Genomic DNA, 20,549 nt, shown 5'->3' with positions numbered 1-20,549 from the left:
CCCCCCCCCCCCCCCCCCGCCCCGATGATTAAGGTTTTGAGGATCCAGGGAGGCTGGGCTTCTCCCCTTTTATTGTGACACCCAGGAGCACTGAGCCAAATCTCCACAGGCTGGGAGGGGCCTGCTCCAGGGAACAAGGAGATGGCTTCGTTTGTACTCCTTTGGGAGCTCTATTGCCTGAGGTAGGATACTGTCCAAGATGGCAGCTACCAAAGCTGAGGTTTCTGAGCCACCATCCATTTATTTATCCTAGGGTCTAGTCTTCTTCATCAATTCCTTGGATTGAAAGGACTGGTACTGCATTTGGGATAGCCCTTAAGACTTTAGAAGACTTTACGTGTAAACACTTCTTTATTCATATTTCACAAGTGCCCTTGAGGTGGGTGGTTGTTGGCCCCCTCTTAAAGATGTGGGACTCTTGTCAATCTTTCCAGGAGCTATGAGCACAGCAGTTTGTCCATGGAGCCGGAGGCCCTCTGGCCAGGCATGGGGAAAGGAGTGTGCGGGCAGTGGCAGCCTGGGAATGCTGGACTGCTGGCTGGGAGTGGAGAGGCTGCTGAAGTTCCCCATTGGCTGCAGCTAGGCTTGGGAGTTCTCTGGAATGTTCTCTGCCATTCCAGGCCTTCTCTATCCCACCCCCTGATTTGCATCATCACTGCCATTGCCCCTCTGAGGTAGCAGCTCTTTGGAGATTGTAGACTTGAGGAAGGCCAGAATCCAAAGGGGCTCTGGAAGCCATCTGGCTTCTCCTTTTATAGAAAACTGAGGCTGTGTCTTGGCCAGAGTCTCCCACTTGGCACTAAGGGAATCATGATGCCCGTGCTGGGTCTTTTTTCATTCTGCCTTGTTCTTTTCAGGGAAGGAGAAACAGGAGCCCTTTGCACTGTCAGTGCTGCAAGAGTGTGGATGAGGAAAGGATGAGGTCTGGCAGCACCAGCCTCTAGGGCTGACAAGCACATGCTGGGGCTCCTGGGGCTCCAGCTGACCAGCCTCCAGTTGGCTTCCCTCCCCCACATGGGCCAGCGGATGACACACCCTGAGCCCTCAGAAGGCCAGGAAGGCGTGCCCAAATGGAGGAGGTGTTGCCCAGAAATGCTCTAAATTTCCTGAAAACAGGCCCACCCTTCTACTCTGCTTTACTGATGAGCTCTTTAAGCTAGAGCATAAAGCATGGTTCTGGGAAGGGTGGGGGCAGGGGCACTGAGCAAACTTCCAGAACTAGGTACCTAATAGGAAGCTCACCTCAGAAACTGAGCTTGGGGTGGGGTAGAAAAATTTGTCGGTGGCCTTTTAAAAAAATCCTCTGCAGTGAATTTTATTGAATTCATGGGGAGAATTCCTTTATGAAAAATAAAAAATTAAAGTTGTACAGGCCCGTTTTGTGAGACAAACCAGTGATGAAGCCTGCTCGGATACACAGAGATACCTCTAAACTTCCAGGATAATAGCTAACAAACAAATATTGAATGCTTACCATGTGCTAGGCACGTTTCCAAGCACTTAACAAATATCAACTCATTCAGTCCTCACAGTCCCATTAGGTTAGAAACTATTCCCATTTACAGAAACCCAGAATCACCAAGGTAGAAGAGCTGTTGGAGTCCAGGCTCTTTTTTTTTTTTTTTTTTTAAGTTTATTTATTTATTTTGAGAGTGAGCGGGCACGACCAGAGGAGGGGTAGAGAGCGAGAATCCCAAGCAGGCTCTGCGTTGTCAGCACAGAGCCTGATCAGTGCTCAGTCCCACAAACAGTGAGGTCATGACCTAAGCCGAATCAAGAGTTGGACCCACTGAACCAGCCAGGTGCCCCTGGAGCCTAGGCTCTTAACCATTGCACCACCCTGCTGCTGGGGGTGAAGTAGGCAGTTTTCCTGACTCCCAGCCCAGTGTTCTTTCCACAGAGGCACCCATTCCTTAATTCTCACTTGTGTTTCTGCTTTTTGTTCTTCCTGGGGCTTGTCTTAATTCCTCTAGAAGAGCCCACGCCTAAGGGTTGCAGATCTTTTCGGACGTGAGGACCCAGTGGCTTTTGGACGGAAAGCATGTTGAGCCCACCACACCCATGTCAGCTCTAAACGTCAGCTACTAGTTTCATGGGCTGGGTCCTTGGTAATCTTACCTACTTTCTATATCCACGGTACATAGTGTGTGTCATATATAGTTGTTGAGAAGAAGAGCATTTTCTTAGTCATTACCAAATGACATTCCTGGGAGACTTGCTAATTGATCCTAGGCTTTTCTTGAGCCCATTTACTACCTGAGGATCCTCGATACAGCATCCCAGGCAGTCAAGATCAAGTAGTCACATGTGGAGTTTCACATTAAAGCCCTTGTATAAATTGAACCCTGAGAGCATAGAGACGGTCTTGTTCACCACTGCTTCCCTAGTGCCTTGCACACAGACCCCTCCATACCCAAGTTCCCAATGGTCAGGTGACACAATAAGCTGGTCGGAACATAGGGCTGGGATCTCAAAAAACAAGTTGATATTCTTGGGACAAGTCAGGAAGCTTGCTCTGGGGAGAACTGCATCTTCCTACCTCAGACTGTTTGAGACTTAGATACCATGGTGCATGAGGAAGTATCTTAAAGCTGATTAGCCCTGGTCAACAAGGGTAAGGAAGGGTAGTTTACCTGGATGGGTGGTTTATGCTCTGTTCAGCTCTCCTGTGCCCCATAACAGAACCTATACAAAGTCCCTGCTTTTTCCACCACGCTTTCCCCTCTCTTCCCTGTCCTTTGTACTATAAGGTATTTACAGTTTTCTCCATCCTTTCCTTTCTGATCTGCTGGAGGAGGCAAAATCCTCTTGGGCTTGGTGCTGGCGAGGGCTCAGGCCTTTGGTTTGCCTGTGACCCTAGAGCATTGCCTTTCGCTAAACAGTGCTTTGATTCCTGACTGTGTTTGCCCTTTTCCCCCTGTGCTGAGGAATGGCATCCCCACCTGGCAGGTAAGCTAATAGTCTCAGAGAAGTGGATTCTGGTGCTGGTGGCTTCAGTCGCCTGTTGGGCCCACAGGTTTGAGCTGGAGACCTTTGAGAACCTAATACTGATCTCCTGCAGTGCTGAAAGAGGCCTAGGGTAGTCTGAGATTTCAGATCCTTAGGTCAGATACTTTCTCACCGTGTGACTTTGGCGGGATGGTAATTCCACCATTGTGAGGGTCAAAATGCACAAAAATCCTGCAACAGGAAGCTTGAGGTGAATGCTTAGTGATAGCCATTATTGTGTAGCAGACCCAGGCCTCAGGGCGCTGGGTGAGCAAAGAGCAGGCTTAGCCTAAGAGCGTGGAGGCTGGCTGGCTGTTAAAGGAGGCAGGCAAGCTGTTCCCTTCAGAGCCTCCGTTCTTCTTCTGCACAGCCATAGTCTGGAGCCTGTTGTGAAACTGAACCCCGAACCCAGCCCAGATTGATCCTTTGTGACCTCCCATCTGTCAGGACGCTCAGCTTATGGCTTCTTGGCCTTACCAGTCTTGATTCCTGATGCTAGAGATTGGACTGGGGTAAATGGAGGGGATGTGCTTCTCATGTACCCCTCCTGTGGCTGCTGTTTGTGTGTGTAATTAAAACATTCTCCCTCCTGCTCTTGTGAGCCAGGTCATTTGTGTCTGCAAACATGAGGCCCTGGACTGGGGGTTGGGGACCAGGGTTCCTTCCCAGTAGTCTCCGTTCTAACATTAATTGGCATCAGCATTGCATGGGAAACTTGTTAAAACTGCAGATGCCCAAGCTCTGCCTTCTTCACCAGACTGATTCCTGGAACTTGAGGGACTTCCAGGAGTATGCATTTAAACGAAGCCTGCTGCTCGCCAAGTGGTATTGCCAGCCTGCTAGCTCACTGGTCCCAGTTTCCACAGCTGTGAGGTGAGGGTTTTTCATATAGCCTTGTGCTCAGAAACTCCAGCTGAGTGGAAGGTTAACGGGTAGGGGGCTTGGGTTCCATGTCCATCAGACCAGCCCTGCTACATCAGAGCATGCAACTCTTGATCTCGGGGTTGTGAGTCTGAGCCCCCTGTTGGGTGTAGAGATTACTTGAAAATAAAATCTTTAGAAAAGAACTTAAGTGTACCTTTTAAAAAGAACATAAATGTAAATTTAAAAATATTAAATATTTTAATTTTAATCATCAAATTAATTATATTAAACTTAATTATAAATATATGGATATGATAAATACTAATTTTAATTAATATAAAATATTAAAACAACCCATGTACCCACTACCAGTTTAAGAAGTGTAGCCCTGATTTTAAAATATTAAATGTGGTGTTGTGGTTCTGGTAACCCCTATCAGAATTAGCAGTTGAAACTCACTGGGTTAAGTTAAAAAATTTCCAAGTATGTCCAGAGAAAACCTAACTTAGAATTACCTACCAGATTCCTGGCCCTACCATTTCTGAGCAAAAATCTCTGGAGGGTGCGACCCAGGAATCTACATTTTGATAAGCTCCTCAGAGGATAGGTAGTTCTGCATATTAAAATCTTAGGGCTGATGTACTTTGTAGCAGTGGTTTTGGAGGTAGATTGTGCCCCTGGACAGCTGGCTTCAATTAAGTTGTAGTTAGGATGATCAGTGAATACAGGGATAAAAATCAAAGCATGTTAGGCCTGGAAGGACCACAGATGACAGGCTCCCCTCCACCCCAACCACAGGCCTCTGAATGGCGAGACTGAAGACACCCAGGTGGGAACTCATGGCCATCTCCCACCACAAGGATACCAGTACCAGCATCCAGTCTCCTGACTCCCTAGCCCAGGGCCCTGCTCACTACCCCACTGTCATGGAACATGAGCAGTGGTCCGTCCTTCCTTCCTTCCTTCCTTCCTTCCTTCCTTCCTTCCTTCCTTCCTTCCTGTGGTCATCAGGTTTAGCAAATAAAAATACCAGACACCCAATTACATTTGAATTTCGGATAAATGGTGGATAGTTTTTTAGTATAAGATGTCCCAAATATTGCATAGGAAAAATTACTTGCTGATATGAAACGCGCACTTAGAGATTTTTTAAAAATCTGGCAACCATTATCCATCTCTCTCTCTTTTAAAGCACTAGAGAGATTCAGGAGTTGCCTCAAAGAGCCAAAAAAATAGCCATGTATTTATGATAGTTCTGTGTTTCATGATGATGTCATTTAAGCTGTAAATCTGTGAGCTAGCAGCTATCATGAACCTCACAATGAGAGATTAAGTCTGATGCTAGAATTTCCCATGTAAATTGTCTTTTTGCCTCCATCATGAACCTGCTTGTTTGGCTCATTCTTGTGTGTCCCAGTTAATGCCTATCAAATTACAAGCTCCATGAAAGGTTGGTCTGATTTAACCATATCCCCTGGTCTGTGGGTTACTTATTTCATGCAGACTGGTGGTTAGAACATCGTTGGGTGAACTTGAGTCCATGCTCTTAACTGCTGCTCTGTCCTGTTCTTAGCCCAGCAGCCTGGTAAATTGGTGATAGAGTGGGTTTTGGATAGAACTCAGACCGCCCCCCCCCCCCCACTACATTTGCTGAAGGGGAAGGGACTGTAGAGTAGAGTAATAGGGTACCTGGCAGTGCTTTGAGAACATCTGTGAGGAGGGTTGGGGTGTCTGCAGGTGGGGCAGCCCCTGTCTCCCCATCTATGGCATCCCAGGGCTCTACTCTTTTCCAGTCGGGCTGTAGCATGTGACACTGAAGCAGTCCCCTGGCCCAGACCCCTCAAGAGGGGCAGATCAACTGCTTCTGGGAAGCAAGGCCTGCCTTTTTGAGCTGGATCAGTATAACTAGCCCATACCTAAGACCTCCCAACTTGTCATCTGTTTCTGGGATACCTGGCAAGTCTTTTCCATTTCTCTGGGATTTTCCTGTTGCCAAGTATACCTAGCCTGCAGGGCTGGAGCTGTTAGGGCTCAATGATTTCAGAGAGCAGGAAACTGAGGGCTAGTGAGGGAGCCTAACCTGGCATACCGCATGGGTAAGTGATCAGGACTTGCCTACCCCACATCTTCCAGAGGGAGCCGAGAGGTTTGGCCTTCCCGGGAGAAGTGTGAAGAAAAAAGATGGGGGCAGAAGTGAGGTCCCCCTCCGAGATCCATTTCAACAAGAGCACCCCTCCTTTTCTGTCATATATTACAATTTCACGTGAGAAATTGTTGATCTTAAAAACAGCAGGGCGGTTCCTGGAATGCTTGGGTTTCTGAACCTGCATTGCATGCACCTCACCCATGCATGATATGCCCCTATGCCATGAGTGAGTGTCGAGGTGAACAGAGCGTATTTTGTTGAGGCAGGAAGTTGGCTTTCCCACCGGCTGGAAAAGCTCTGGATTTAGAGGCAGGAACTGGATATTTGGTGCCAACTCCACAACAATTTACTGGGCACTTTGGGCACAGCCTGGTCCCTCCTGGGCTCAGCTTTCCTGTCTCTACAAGGAGAAGAGTTCTCAAGTCCCTTCTAGTCTTGGCTGGGTCTGAGAGCCTCTCCACTCCAATAAAGTGGTAATCCAAAGTAATTTGGGGAAGGCGGGGACTCAGAAGCCTCTTGAGAATGCCCTAGATTAAGACAATAAAAGTGAATTTGCATTACCTGAAGTGGTGGGTTACCAGGGGAAAACCAGCTTTGAGGTCAGCAGCTTCCCACATCAGAACAATGGAGTCAGGTGGGCAGTGGAGGGTTACTTGTGCCTCAAAACCTTCCTGAAAGGGGTGGCTCCTGAAATCCAGGGCCCAGCTGCCCACTGCTTGGCCTGTCCCTCAAGAGAGCATGCAGGAGCCCACTAGCAGAATATGATGCATGGAAGAGGGTTTTTTTTTGTTTTGTTTTGTTTTTTAATGTGAATTGATTAGCAGTATTTATAAAGCCAGAAATTTCTTTTTAATCTATTTTTTTGCTTTTCTTGAAAACTCAGAAGCTCTGGAAACACTAAGTCTGTGTTTGAGGGTAGAGCTTTGGCTGCTTTTGCACAGATGCTACCCCCTTAGCTATAGCTGTGCTTCCCAGCTCGCTGGGGTTGCTGGCCAGACTTGTGATTTCTGGTGTGGCCCGAGGCCTGGGGGCTTAAGTCTGGGACCTCTGGGAAGTTCCTGTGCTGGCTCGTCTGCCACATACCCTCGCGGTCCTCTGTTTTCCATGGCTGGCCCGTGGTGTTTGGATTAAAGCACCCTGATTCCAATTCTGAGTACAGAACGCAGGTCTAGACCTCAAAGGGGTTGCAGCTGCTGGACTGTACAGCTGTGTGCTGCTCAGTCATAATGCAGAGGGGCACTAACCTCTCTTCCCTTTCAGAGTTCTTTGAGAAGCACCTGTGCTTCTGTAAATTGCTTCATTTGGTAAATGTTTACTGTGGGCCTGCCATGTACATGCTGCAACCCTGGGTTTCAGAGGCCAATGGGCACGGTGGAAGAGATCCCCGAAGAGATCCCCACCCTATGGAGTTTGCAATCATTGTCCACAAAGGATGTGTTATAGGCCGACAAAGCCCAGGGGTAGGGTTAGGCAGTACCTGGGATTCAGTCCCAGCTCTGGAAGTTCATAGCCTGCTGAACTGTGGACAAGTCATTTAGCCTCTCCGAGCCTTAGTTTCCTCTATAACCTGGAAACAGCATCATACCTCTCTCGAACGGTTGTGAAAAAGAAATGTTACCGTATGTAAAGAACTTTGGCACCTTCCAAGGATGTATGTAATACAGGCTCAGTAATTGATTAGTGAGGTTGAGATACAAGTGCACCTGTTTCAGGGGGTGGCTCTGAAGACCCCAGGTTACAGACTGAATTAGGACTTGATCCAGAGTTGCTAGTTGGGTAGTTCTTTATAATGGGCACTCAACAGGGAAGGCTTCCTTGGAAGAAATCTGAAAATAATGCTGAGATGTGTGAATAACGTCACACAGAATATATACTGTGTGACCCTAGGCAAGTTCCTTCCCTCCATTTCATTTTCTGAGTGACAGAACTAATAGTGTCTTTTTGAGGCAATTTAGTAGAATCACACATAACAAAACAACTTAGACTAGCACCCTGTAAAAGGGGGTTGTTACTATTATTACTGCTCTATTTAGAACCATATGTGCTCTTCAGAAAGGCTGTGTTAGGGTGCTGGCACTTGGAGACCAGGGGCTTCACTGGCTGTTTGTGTCTTCCAGTTGTAATATTATTAGTTTGCTTTTGGTCGGACTTTAGGGGCTAGGACCAGCTGTGGGGGCAGATTCCATGTCTGATCATGAAGAGTGGGGGCATCAGGCTGCCTGGGTCACCACAGGCTAAAGATAGTCTACTGAGGTTGGGCCTGGTCCAGGCCAGGCAGCATCATGTGACTGGAACCCAGCAATCCTGCCCCTCCTCCCAGGCCAAGGGGCTCACACTGGGGCTGGCAGCTTCCTTTGAGCAGAGCTTCTAGATGGTCTGATGTTCTGAAGCCCCCTACACACACACACACTCTCTCTCTCTCTCTCTCTCTCTCTCTCTCTCTCTCTCTCTCTCCTGCATGCAGGGATGCCCTCCAGTCCCTTCGTGTGTTTCATCTGCACGTCTGGGGTCTGGGGGGAAGTCGGGGCAGGAGGGCTGGGCAGAGAGAGACCTCTGAGAAGTGGCGGCAATGGCAGCGACAAGAACTGGTGAACAAGGTGCGGAAGTTAACCCAGTGTACTTTTTACTCGGTAGAAGAGTGTTTCTGCTTAAGGGGTGTTAGGATGAGTGGGGTTAGGCTGAAAGGCCTGTGGTCCCCGAACTCTTCCTCCATGACTCTGCCCTCAGGCTGGCTTAGGAGGGATGAGCACAGTTGGGCGATGTAACCCAGGCTCCTTCTGCCTCACCTTCCCCTTAGATGGTTTTGCTCCCTTCCACATTTGGGGTCTCAGTTTGCAAATATCTTTGGCAAATAATCTTTCCACCGTGTGCTTTAGTTTCCTCATTTATAAAATGAGACCAGTTATGGGGCGCCTGGGTGGCTCAGTCGGTTGAGCGTCCGACTTCAGCTCAGGTCATGGTGTCACAGTTCGTGAATTCAAGCATCACATTGGGCTCTGTGCTGACAGCTCAGAGCCTGGAGCCTGCTTTGGATTCTGTGTCTCCCTCTCTCTCTGCCCCTTCCCTGCCCATGCCCTGTCTTTCTCTGTCTCTCAAAAATGAATACATTAAAAAATATATTTTTTTTAATAAAATGAGACCAGTTAGAAAAACAAGCTCAGTGTTAAAACAGCACATGGCACCTAGTAAGTGCCTAGTACATATCGTACGCACTTGTTGGTATTATCACCACAGCTTGTTGCTAGCATCTCTTTGATGAGAAATCTCAGTGGTTGAGGTCTTGCCTTCTCTCTCCTCACCCCTCCAGACCTCATGTTACTACCTTTTGTTCAGTCGAGGAAGATGAGACGTGGAGAGGGTGGTCAGTATTGCCCCCCAAGATTATACAACTGAAGAGTGCTGGAGTCTGGACTAGGACCCAGCTCTGATTTCAGGTAATCAGGTGCCTCAGAGTCAAGGCAGGGCTGGACGTGGGGTTCCTCTGGAAGCCAGCAGTGCGGACGATACTCGTTCTTTGCCTCCGGAGAGCTGTGGCTGAAGGTGGAGGATGAAGCTGTAGCCTCAGGAATTAGTACTCGGAAAGCAAAGCCTCTTTCCTTGGTGTGAAATCATAGAGGAGATGGGTTTTGTGAACTTACCACTCATTCAACAAATGTCAGCGCATTGCCAGGCCCTGAGCTAGACCCTGGGATTACTGCTGTCAGAACAGTCTGCTTCCTGGCCTCAAGGAGCCACATAGGGGGTGAGGGTTCCAGCGCCGTGAGAGCATGTAGGAGGGACACTTTACTTGAGGTCTGAGAGGGTCCCTGAGGAGATTGACCTCATGGCCACATACAGATTAGCAAGTTGGTGAGTGTCAACTCAAGAAATACAGCCTAATAAATAACCTTGTTCCCCAAAGTAGAAATTCTTTCTGGTTAGGGTAAACTCAGCCTATTCAGCTGCCAATCTCCAGGAGATGGTGCCAGCCCCAAAATAAACATTTGGCCCTCCCCATTCTTCTGGCACTGAGGCAGAGATCTCTGACCATCCATTCTCAGTCCCACAGGCTTTCTCCCATCCGGCCTAGGCCCGTGTCACCTTTTACCCACATTTGTCCCCCAGTCTCATTTCCAGCTTCTCCCTCGTACTAGTTCTTTGTTACCATGACCTGAAGAGTTTGAATCAACCCGTGTGCCTTCTCACCCTAAAAACCACTGGCTTCCCATTGCTTGACCAAGTCTTTGCTCCTTAGATTTCCTAGATCTAGTCCCTCTGGGTAGCTTTTATTTCAAAGGGTCAGCAGCATTAGGATGTTTCTAGAACAAGACAGCATAGAAAATATTTCTTTTTATCTGGCTTTGTAGTGGGTGTTGATGGGTTTGGCCCCTGGGTAGGCTGAGAGAGATTCTGGAGGGCAAGCTCTGTCCCTCTTCCATGCTGAGTAAAAAGTTGAGTCACTAAATTTCTTCAACTGAAAGGGAACTCCAGGCTTTCCCTGTGCTCTTCCTTCCTCTACTGCAGCAGGGGCTGATGTCACAGCCCCACCCCCCCCCCCGCCCCCCAGGACTTGTGGTGAATCCTCTCTCTTTCTTTCCTCTTCCCCTGGGAAACCTGCCCTGGAGCCAGGACGGCTTCTGGAGGGCGGTGTCCGGAAGAAGGGCCAGGCTGGAGCTGGACAGGGGATGGCGTTTGTAATCTGAATCAGTGAATTGAACCACTTGATTCCCAGGAGTTGATCTGATTCTTTTCATATTAAGAGATTATTTGATGGTCTCTTTTTCTCTTTAACCCTGAGGATGAGGGTTACTTGGCCATAGTAGACTTGGTGTGTGAATCTGAATTGAAATATTTAGCATTACCATATGCTGAGCACTCTTATGCTCTGTTCCTTTAACTGTCACAGCAGTCCTATGAGATAATGGTGACTTTAGTTTTACAGATGAGAAAACTTAAGTTCAAAAAGCTTCTCTGGGTGCCTGGGTGGCTCAGTCGGTTAAGCATCAACTCTTGATTTCGGTCATGAATCTCCTGGTTCATAGGTTCGAGCCCCACAATGGGCTCTGCACTGACAGCACGGAGCCTGCTTGGTATTCTCTCTCCCGTCCTCTCTGGCCCTCCCCCACTCGTGTTTTTTTTTTTTCTCTCTCTCTCTTACTCTCCCTCCCTCCTCCTTCTCTCTCCCTCTCAAAACAAAACAAAACAAAACAAAACAAAACTCAAAGGGCTTGTCAAGGGGCAGAGTATGTAGGGCCTCCAGCCAAGTGCAGTGGATGACAAAGTCCATGTTCTTATGATGGGCTCTCTGCTTTCCTAGACAAGTGTTTGAATGAAGGGGTGACAGTTGAGGAAGAGAGAATCTCAGAGGGTTAGATAGTGTTGTGCAGTCAGCCTCTCCGCTTTGCAGGGGGAGCCGCTCTCTGCCCTGCCCACCCTCAACGCCCACATTCTGCCCCACCTTGTTTCCCGGTATCCTCCATTAGCCATAGTGGTTTAGCTGCCTTGGTCCCCACCGCTCTCAGTAATCTGAAGGAAAAAGAGTGGGTTTGCCGTGCAGATACAGGTGCATAGTCTTCTGGTGTTCCACAACCACACATAGAGATTCTGGTGTGCTTCATTTAATACACAAATGCATGTGTGTATTTAGGGAAGCCCCTTCACCCCCTGGAACTAGAGTCATTCAGTATTGGCTCCTGGCTCAGGATGTTCCTGTGGGACGGAAAGTAGCTTTTCTCCTTTTCCAGATGCCTGTTAGCCCCCGACTTGTTTTAATCAGGAGGAAGGTACTCCTAGGGCCTCTGTCTGCCATCCGGCTCCCTTAGAATGCTGGGCCTCAAGTAGGGTCCATCTCTCCACAGTTCTACTTCCTTCTGTACATGAGAACCTTTCCCTGTCTTCAGTAACCCTGTTTACCAGGAAACACCAGGGAAGCGCCCTAAGATTGCACCAGGAAGTAGTGGGTTGTCGTTTGTTTGTTTGTTTCTTTGTGAAAGCCAAAGTGCGAGTGGGGGAGGGGCAGAGAAGGAGAGAGAATCCCAAGCAGATTCCGCCCTGTCAGCACAGAGCCCGACATAGGGCTCAAAATCACGAACCTGTGAGATCATGATCTGCGTTGAAATCGAGAGTCTCATGCTTAACAGACCGAGCCACTGAGCCACCCAGCCGCCCCCAGGAAGGAGTTTTGACCCTACCAGTGGCCACATGGGATTTGTGGCAAGCTGGAGGGAGCACTTAAACAAAAAGAGTGTAGACCTGTGGCTGTCATCCTGGTTCTTCTCTAGGGAAGCCCCTTGAGGGCCTCTGCTCCCTATCTGCAAACAGGGGGGATTAGAACCATGGGTCCTTTTTTCTCACCTTCTACAGTCGTTTTCTTGGGCAGATGCAGAGTGGTGAGTTTAGTGTTTTTTGAGCTGGGCTCTGGTCACTGGCAGCTGGCACAAGTTTGAGAACGCAGAAGTGGGAGGAGGGGGCTTGTTCCCTGTTTGGGCTGGGATGATGCTGGACTTAGGGACTGGCACCTGCGCAAAGGATTGGTTTTCCCTGGGAACCATTTCAGATGCTAGGCCCTGTATATTAGGGAGCCGGAGAGAGACTCTTGGTTGGTTACCTGGTGAAGGAGGATGGCTGGGAGGGGACCCAGAAAGGGATGTGTAATTGAAGTCAAAAAGCTGAGCGTTTTTTCTTGTCTCCCGCAGGGCCTGAGAGCCGTGCATCTGACTGAGCCCTCCTGCCTTTGCTTAAGCCCCACAGGATCTTAACAGATCTAGGAATTTTACGTAAAGGCAGAAATAGTCCTCTCTCCCTAGTGGACTTTTCTGTCTGTCTGGGAGACTTTGTTCCTCCTTGGAGCGGGGGCAGCATGAGGATGTAGCTGTGAGCAGAGCAAGAGCAGGGCACTGTGGGTCCCGGGGGCAGAGGGAGACTAGCTAGGGATGGGCCTTTTTCAGCAAACTTCACACAGGACTACTTGAATATTCCTGTGTATGCTCAGACTAGCCATATTCCCTCAGTCATCTTGGGGCTAGTGGGAGAATGGGGACATTTCCCAGGATGACAGGATGACTCTCCCATTAATCAGAGACTGAACTTTCAGTACTTTACCACGTCCCTTTGTGATCTCGGCAAATGGAGTGTCAGGCAGGGTGATCGCAGGATAGGACTCTTTCCAATTTTAAGAGTTTTTCTTAGGTTTATTTTTTATTAGAAGAAACAGACAATGCCCTGAAAAACTTTGCCTCACTTTTTCGAGGAAAGTCTTCAGGAACACCTTGCCCTATGAGCCCGATTTGCCCTTTCCACGTCTTGTTAACGAGCTTGAAGTTGCAGGTCCTTTGGCCTGCTCTTGTCCTGATAGCAAGCAGGGGGGTCCTTGGAGAAGTGATTACTCCGGTAACTCAGGTATAGTCAGGGGAGATGATCCTGGGGTGGCTCCCTCTACCCAGTCCTGGTTTTGTTTTTGTTTTTTTAATATTTTAGTTTTTATTTATTTTTGAGGTGGGGGAGGGGCAGAGAGAGGGAGACACAGAATCCGAAGCAGGCTCCAGGCCCTGTGCTGTCTGCACAGAGCCTGATGTGGGGCTCGAACTCACGGACTGCAAGATCATGACCTGAGCTGAAGTCGGACCCTTAACTGACTGAGCCACCCAGGCACCCCTATGTGGTTTGAAGCACCAGCCTAGTCTGGGAACTGGGTGGTATTAGGCTTCTCAGAGCCACCGAGGATCAGCAAGAAAGTCGGTGCATAGTAGCTCCCTGATCTATGGGCTCCATCCTCTTGGCACTGAGAGATTTCTGGGTCTCCACTATCCAGTACTGGGTGTAGAGGATGTTGTGGGCTGGGTTCCATAGCTCCAGCTCTCACAAGGCATGAGGGGTGTCTTGAGGGGGCAGTGGTTCTGGTAAGGGTTGGAAGCCAAAGATGCCATGGGCTCATAGTTAGGAGTCAGGCAGGGACTCGTTCTACTCATTAAGAGAACATGGGTGTGCTCAAGGACTAGAAAACTCCTTTTGAGACCAGCTAGGCAGATTTCTGTGTTCAGGGACTGTGGGGGCAACATGATGGGAGAGAAGTGGGTGAGTAGAGCCCCAGGATGTACCTTTCCCGTGGGTCTCTGAGGGAGGAAGGGTTTAGAAACCCTTGTTCTTCAGAAGTGTGTTGGGAAAGCAAGTGTAGGTGTAGAAGGGACCAGACCTATTAGAGTTCTTCCTTTAAACAAACAAACAAAGGTTTTCTTTTTAAAAAGCCCATGTCTCGTTGAAATGACTGGAAAATTCCAAACAGGATTAAATCACTGTTAACATACTACTTTACTCCTGATGATACTTAGTTATATGGCCTTCCAGAATTCTTGTGAATATGTGCATATACACATTTTTTCTTTGCTTTATAAAAATAGAATTGCAGCTTTTCTCACTTACTGTGTTTCACATCTTTTATCTCTAGTAGAGCATTATCTTTTTAATGACTGCTCTAAAAATTGCTTAAAAATTTTTTTTTAGTGTTTATTTTTGAGAGAGAGAGAGACAGAGTAGAGTGCAAGCAGGGGAGGGGCAGAGAGAGAGAAGGAGACACAGAATCTGAAGCAGGCTCCAGGCTCCGAGCTGTCAGCACAGAGTCCAAAGTGGGGCTTGAACCCACAAACCGTGAGATCATGACCTGAGCCAAAGTCAGACGCTCAACCGATGGAGCCACCTAGGCACCCCTGCTCTAAAAATTGTTAAGCTTTAATTTCTGTAGCCAGTTTTCTACTGTTGGAAATGTAGGTTGTTTTCAATTTTTTGAACTTACAAACAGCACTTTTGTTATGGACGGCTTTGTATATAACTCTTAAACACTTGTCTAATTTGTACTGATAAATTCCTAAAAGGAACATTGAGTCAAATGGGTCTCATGTTTTCTTTGGGAACTTGGAGAGCAGCAGAGTCTTTCCTAAGTGGCTAACCTTTCTATTGACTGCAGGTCATTGAGGACAGAGCTGGTCCTGGTGGGGGGTGGGGATGCTTAGAAGAGAGAGCCCTGGATTTCTTGACTGCCAGCTCAGGGTTCTCCCCTTACCTTCCCGATGATCACTAGCCCAGGTCTGCTCACACACAGACTTCCACAGTGTTAGTTAGAGCCAGAGAAGGTCTTTCAGATCCTTCCTTCGTGGAACCTGCTGGGATTAGGGAGCCTTTAATTACAGAGCCAGCTCTGGCATGGCCCCAGTCTGTTGTAGACTTACCCTCTCCAGGCCTCAGTGCCCTCTCTATAGGAGAGTACAGAGCTGGGAGGGCCCTCCTGCCTCACTTCATGGGTGTTCATGGGGTGTTGTCCATTGGTTGTTTCCATGGTCTCATTTTCCACGACTTCTTCAGAGAGAGGCTGGTATACTTGTTACTGGTGTTTGAGCACGTGTCCTTCCCCTCTTCACCATGTCTTCCTCCTTTGGAAACCTGCAGGTTGCTTGATGGAGTAGAGGCGGTCATGAGGATGAGCTAGCGGTGGCCACCTCCGTGGGCTGTGCATAACCATCTCTCCCTTCTTGTTCCCACAGAACATTCTGCTCCAGCTAAGGTGGTGAGGGCAGCAGTTCCTAAACAGCGCAAAGGCAGCAAGGTAAGGAGTAGGAGCGGGCTGCCTAAAGGGGGCTTCCTTGAAGAAAGGTGGTGGCCTCTTCTGAGCTGTGAGGTAGTTCTGGATCCTCTCAATAGCGGGGGAGCCCCTCTGGGCCTCCACTGTGGATGGTCCTAGTGGACAGATGATTGTGGGTTCTGATCTCTCGGGGGAGCTGTATTTTGTTTGGGTGAGGGGCTGAATGGCAGGGGCATGGCCACCCCAGGGCCTTCACAGAACGTGCCTTGCAGGTTGGTGACTTTGGAGATGCAATCAACTGGCCCACACCTGGAGAGATAGCCCACAAGAGTGTGCAGGTGAGTCTTTGGGGAAGAGTGGGCAGGTTTAAATGCTATGTACAAATGCACATTTGGCCTAAGTTCTCAGAGCCTCGGGTCTTAACTTTCTCGGTTTTTTTTTTGAGAGGAGTGGTTGGTACAGTATGGGCAACTCTGAAATAGCTAAAGATCATCATCATTTGAGCCCTTGCTGTATGTCAGGGACTGCCAAGTGCTGCTTACCATTTCATCGAATCCTCACAGTGACTTAAAGATAGGTCCTTTAGTAATTCCCGTTTTACAGATGAGACCACTGAAGCTAATAACCAGCCGTTGGGAGAGGCTAATAAACGAGCCCTTGATGGTCAGGTGGGCCTTGGAAGTCAAGTCTGTTGTATTATTATTCCAGAGCCTGTGTTCTCCATCAGCTATACTTGGGTTGCCAGTGAGTGAAGCAGGAGAGTGGTCATTAGGCCAGGTACCCACCTCCAGACTGTATGTCTTGGGGAAGCTTATGTAGCGCTCTTTAGTCCCAGCAAAGGAACTCCTGATCAGTCCCCCCCTTCCAGTGCTTTTGTTCTGGACTGATGGCCTAGATCACTCACTGGCTGTGGCCATTGGCCTTCAGTTCACACACAGGGTTGCTGTGGACAAGCCAAGGGCTAGCATCTCTTTCGTCCCACAGACTACCTGGACGGTCTGGTCCTATAGGGAGTAAACGTATGGCCCCTGTGTCCTGGTGGGTTGTCTCAGTTACTGAGACTCAAGGAAGATGAAGAAACAGGTTGTTTCCTACTTCCTGCCTGTTTGAGCACACTTCCCAGTGGAGGCATCTCAGGCATAAAGACAAGACCTAAGAATATATGTAGTCCAACCTGCCATTGCATGCTGCGTCTCCCCTGCCCCACCTTTCTAGTGGCAGGGGTCCTTCTGCCCCATCCTAGGAGGCTCTCTGGTTTACCTCACCCCCTGTTACTCTGCTTCCTACTGCAGCCACAGCCCCACAAGTCCCAGCCTGCCCGGAAGCTGCCCCCCAGAAAGGACATGAAGGAACAGGAGAAAGGAGAGGGGAGTGATAGTAAAGAGAGCCCGAAAACCAAATCGGATGAATCTGGGGAAGAGAAGAATGGGGACGAGGACTGCCAGCGAGGGGGCCAGAAAAAGAAAGGTGAGTGGCTTGGAACAGGCTTGGGAGAAGTGTGTAGGCAGAACTGTGAAGTATCAGAACTCGGGGCTGCTGGATGAGTTTCAGGAGCCCCAAGAAGTCCTTGGGAGGCTGAGTGGTGTAGGCCACCGGGCCAGCAATCTTCACTTCCGCCTGCTGTCCATCAGTTCCTTCTCTTACTTAACAAGCATCCGGTAAGCCCTGTTCTCGGCAGTTGGGCTCCAGCAGTACACAAGACAGATGAGGTCCCCGCCTCAGAGGAATCTTAATGTATCTTGTTGTATTGCTGTCCCATGTAAGATTTCATTTAAAACAAGAGTTTCCATTGCCCTCGCTAAGATGTTTAGGGTACAAGTTTGGCTGCTTTGACAGAGATTCAAAGTAACAGTAGTTTAAACAAGATAGAAGTTCATTTCTCTCATCTGACAGCTGGGTGTAAGTAGGCCAGGCCTAGAATGGCAACCATTTCTTTCCTTTCATCTTGCTGTGGTGTCTTGGCTCTTTTCATCCAAGATGGCTCACTCTTTCCCTCTTCATTCCACTTAGCAGGAACGGGAAAGGGGAGAGCAGTTCCCTTTTAGGGACTCGGCCTGGAATGGACTACTTTCACAGAGCTCTCCATAGACAGAATTTTGACAATGTCTACAGGGAGCCTGGAAGTGCAGTCTTGATTCTGGGCAGCCATGCGTCTGGCTCCGGAAAGGGTTCTCTGACCATGGAGAAATTGATATTAGGAGTCAGCTGTGAGTGTCTGTCGCACTGAGGTCCATGGCTTCCTTATTTTAGAGGTGAAAATGAGGTCTAATGTGGGTCATCAAATTGTGAATCAGGTCTGTTGCTCGAGACAGCAAAGAACAATTGGGGGTAGGGATGGCTAGGAGAGACCTCTCCTTCAAGCCTTCTTCATGTGCCCATGCTGTCCTCCAGGGAACAAACACAAGTGGGTTCCATTGCAAATAGACATGAAGCCTGAAGTGCCCAGAGAGAAACTGGTCTCGCGCCCTGCTCGCCCGCCAGAGCCACGGCACACGCCTGCCAACCGAGGGGAGATCAAAGGTATGCGCCGCCCACTGTGGAGGGCCTGGGCATGGGGGTCACCCTCAAGCCTGACCCAGCGCCCCTCTCCCCATAGGGTCTGAGCCTGCCACCTACGTGCCCGTGCCCATGGCCCCCCCCACCCCAGCCTGGCAACCAGAGACCAAACCGGAGCCTGCCTGGCACGACCAGGATGAGACATCGAGTGTGAAGAGTGATGGGGCTGGTGGGGCGCGGGCTTCCTTCCGTGGCCGTGGACGGGGGCGTGGTCGCGGCCGGGGACGCGGCCGGGGTGGCACTCGAAGTACGTGAGGCCCCTTTGGGCTCCGGGATGTCCGAGGGAGCGTGGCGGGGGCGGCGGGCAGGGCTCTCCTCTCCCTTATGGCGCCCATTTCCCCCATAGCCCATTTTGACTACCAGTTTGGCTACCGAAAGTTTGATGGTGCAGAGGGGCCTCGCACCCCCAAGTACATGAACAACATCACCTACTACTTTGACAATGTCAGCAGCACTGAGCTTTACAGCGTGGACCAGGAACTGCTCAAAGACTACATCAAGCGCCAGATGTGAGTGGACAGGAGCCTTCTTCCTGGAGGGATGCTTAGGGGCCCGGGAGCCGTCAGAGGTGGCTGCTGGCAGAGTAGGGATGGGCAGGTCCTTCTGGTGCTAGGGACAGTGCCTGCCCCTGGCTGGAGCTGAAAAAGTTAACCGCTGCTCATCCTTTAAAAGCTAAGTTTTCATAATAAAAGCTAATTTTTCATAAAGGTAATATTTATTGCAAAAGTAATACCATATTCGCCTAAAGAAAATTTAAAATTATCACAACAAAAAGGAGAGGCAGTGTCCAGAGTCCAGCCCTTTGTGCACTTCTGTTTATAATGGCAGCACGGTTAGAACGCTAGCAAACACCTAAGGAGTCCACACAGTTAGCAAGGCTTGCTATTAAGTGCTTTCTAGGCATCCTTTTATTTAGTCCTGCGGCTATCTTGTTCCTACGAGCTGGGTCTTCTCTCCAGTTCGTAGGTGAACAAACAGACCCAGAGTGTTGCCCAGAGTTTCATGGCTAGTATTTCAAGGCACAGATTTGAATCCATTTCTGTCTGATGGCAAAACCCTAGCTCTGAACCACTCTGATGGTCCCTCAGTCGGGGGAGCCATACAAGGAGGTGGATCATTTCAGTAAAGTGCAGTAGTATTTTAGGAGCAGAGGAGAAAGTGGCCAATAACATTGGAACTGGGTTTTAAAGGAAGATGAGGGCTTGGCCAGGCATACGAAGAAGCCGAAGGGCAGGGGGAATGGTTAGGGAGCCATAAAAAGATAGCATCTCTTTTCAGCCTGCAAAATTGTACATTCAGTAGGGTCAGGGTCGGTCAGAGGCTATGTGCAGTGGCCGGGGTGTTCCGAACAAGAAAGGCAGACTCCTAAATGATGCTGTAGCAATCATCTGTCTTCTCCCCTCCACCTAGTGAATACTACTTCAGCGTGGACAATTTAGAGCGAGACTTCTTCCTGCGACGGAAAATGGATGCTGACGGTTTCCTTCCCATCACCCTTATTGCTTCCTTCCACCGAGTGCAGGCTCTTACCACTGACATTTCACTCATCTTTGCGGTAGGTCTCCCTTCCTGGGGCTGGGGTGCAGGGGAAGGAAAGGTCCTTACTTAAGGAGCTAGAGTTTGGGCCACGGCAAAAAACCCTGGAGGAGTCCCCATCTGATGAATTCTGCTAAAGTCGCAGGGCTTGGCCAGCCTCTCTGCCTCCCTTCTTGCCTCTCTCTCTCTCTCTTATTATGGAAAATTGCAGATATTTCAGAAGTAGACAGCATGGTATGAACCCAGCCTCAGCACTTACCACCTCATGGCCCATCTTACTCCATCTATCCCCCATCTGTGTTTCCTCTTTCAAATTACTTCGCAGAAAATGTCAGGTAACCTGACATTTCATCCACGTTTCAGTACTTATCTCAAAAAGATAAATACCTGCTAAAAACCTAGTCACCATGTCATTATCACATGTACAAGTATTAATTCCTTCATATGTCCAGATACCCAGCCAGTTGCAAATTCACCCCACTCGTCAAAACTGAGACTCAGGATCCAGACAAGACCCATATGTTGTCTTAAGTCTCCCCTTCCCTTCTCTTTTTCCTTGCAGTTTATTATTTCAATAAACTGGGTTGTGTATTTTGTCGAGTTTCTCATGGGACACAGTGGTGTCATTTAGCATATTCGTGTATATTCCAAATTTTTTGTAAATTGGTGGTCCAGAATCCTGATCAGATTCAAGATTCAGGTTTGGGGGGTTTTCCTCCCGTCTTCGTCGAGAGTAAAGATCATGATAGATTCTCTCAGGTGGCACATAGCGTTTCATTTCTCTTGTGCTAGAAGCTGCTATTGATGACTGTCTGGTATTTCATTAGGGATTGTAAAATGGTAAGATTCTAATTCTGTCAATCTGTCTTCATTTGTTACCTGGAATACCTCTTTAAGGAGAAACTTTGC

At 48.9% G+C, this 20,549-nt stretch overlaps 1 protein-coding gene across 3 annotated transcripts in view; it reads left to right on the top strand.

Moving 5' to 3' along the window:
- Nucleotides 1-20,549, top strand: part of LARP1 (La ribonucleoprotein 1, translational regulator) — a 53,564-nt gene that overhangs the window by 17,488 nt on the left and 15,527 nt on the right. Inside the window, exons 2-8 of one of the 3 annotated variants that reach the window (XM_049647937.1) lie at nt 15,511-15,572; nt 15,821-15,886; nt 16,841-17,015; nt 17,940-18,068; nt 18,145-18,252; nt 18,451-18,613; nt 19,515-19,659. In XM_049647937.1, coding sequence (XP_049503894.1) covers nt 15,511-15,572; nt 15,821-15,886; nt 16,841-17,015; nt 17,940-18,068; nt 18,145-18,252; nt 18,451-18,613; nt 19,515-19,659 — 848 coding nt within the window. Of the gene's footprint in view, nt 1-15,510; nt 15,573-15,820; nt 15,887-16,840; nt 17,016-17,939; nt 18,069-18,144; nt 18,352-18,450; nt 18,614-19,514; nt 19,660-20,549 lie in introns of all 3 variants that reach the window. The other 2 variants (XM_049647936.1, XM_049647938.1) reach the window with 2 other exon arrangements.

The sequence above is a fragment of the Panthera uncia genome, assembly GCF_023721935.1.
Source record: "Panthera uncia isolate 11264 chromosome A1 unlocalized genomic scaffold, Puncia_PCG_1.0 HiC_scaffold_17, whole genome shotgun sequence".
In the NCBI taxonomy this organism is placed as follows: domain Eukaryota; kingdom Metazoa; phylum Chordata; class Mammalia; order Carnivora; family Felidae; genus Panthera; species Panthera uncia.
Note: the sequence above shows the minus strand (reverse complement) of the source record. Positions and strands in the feature narration are given on the sequence as shown.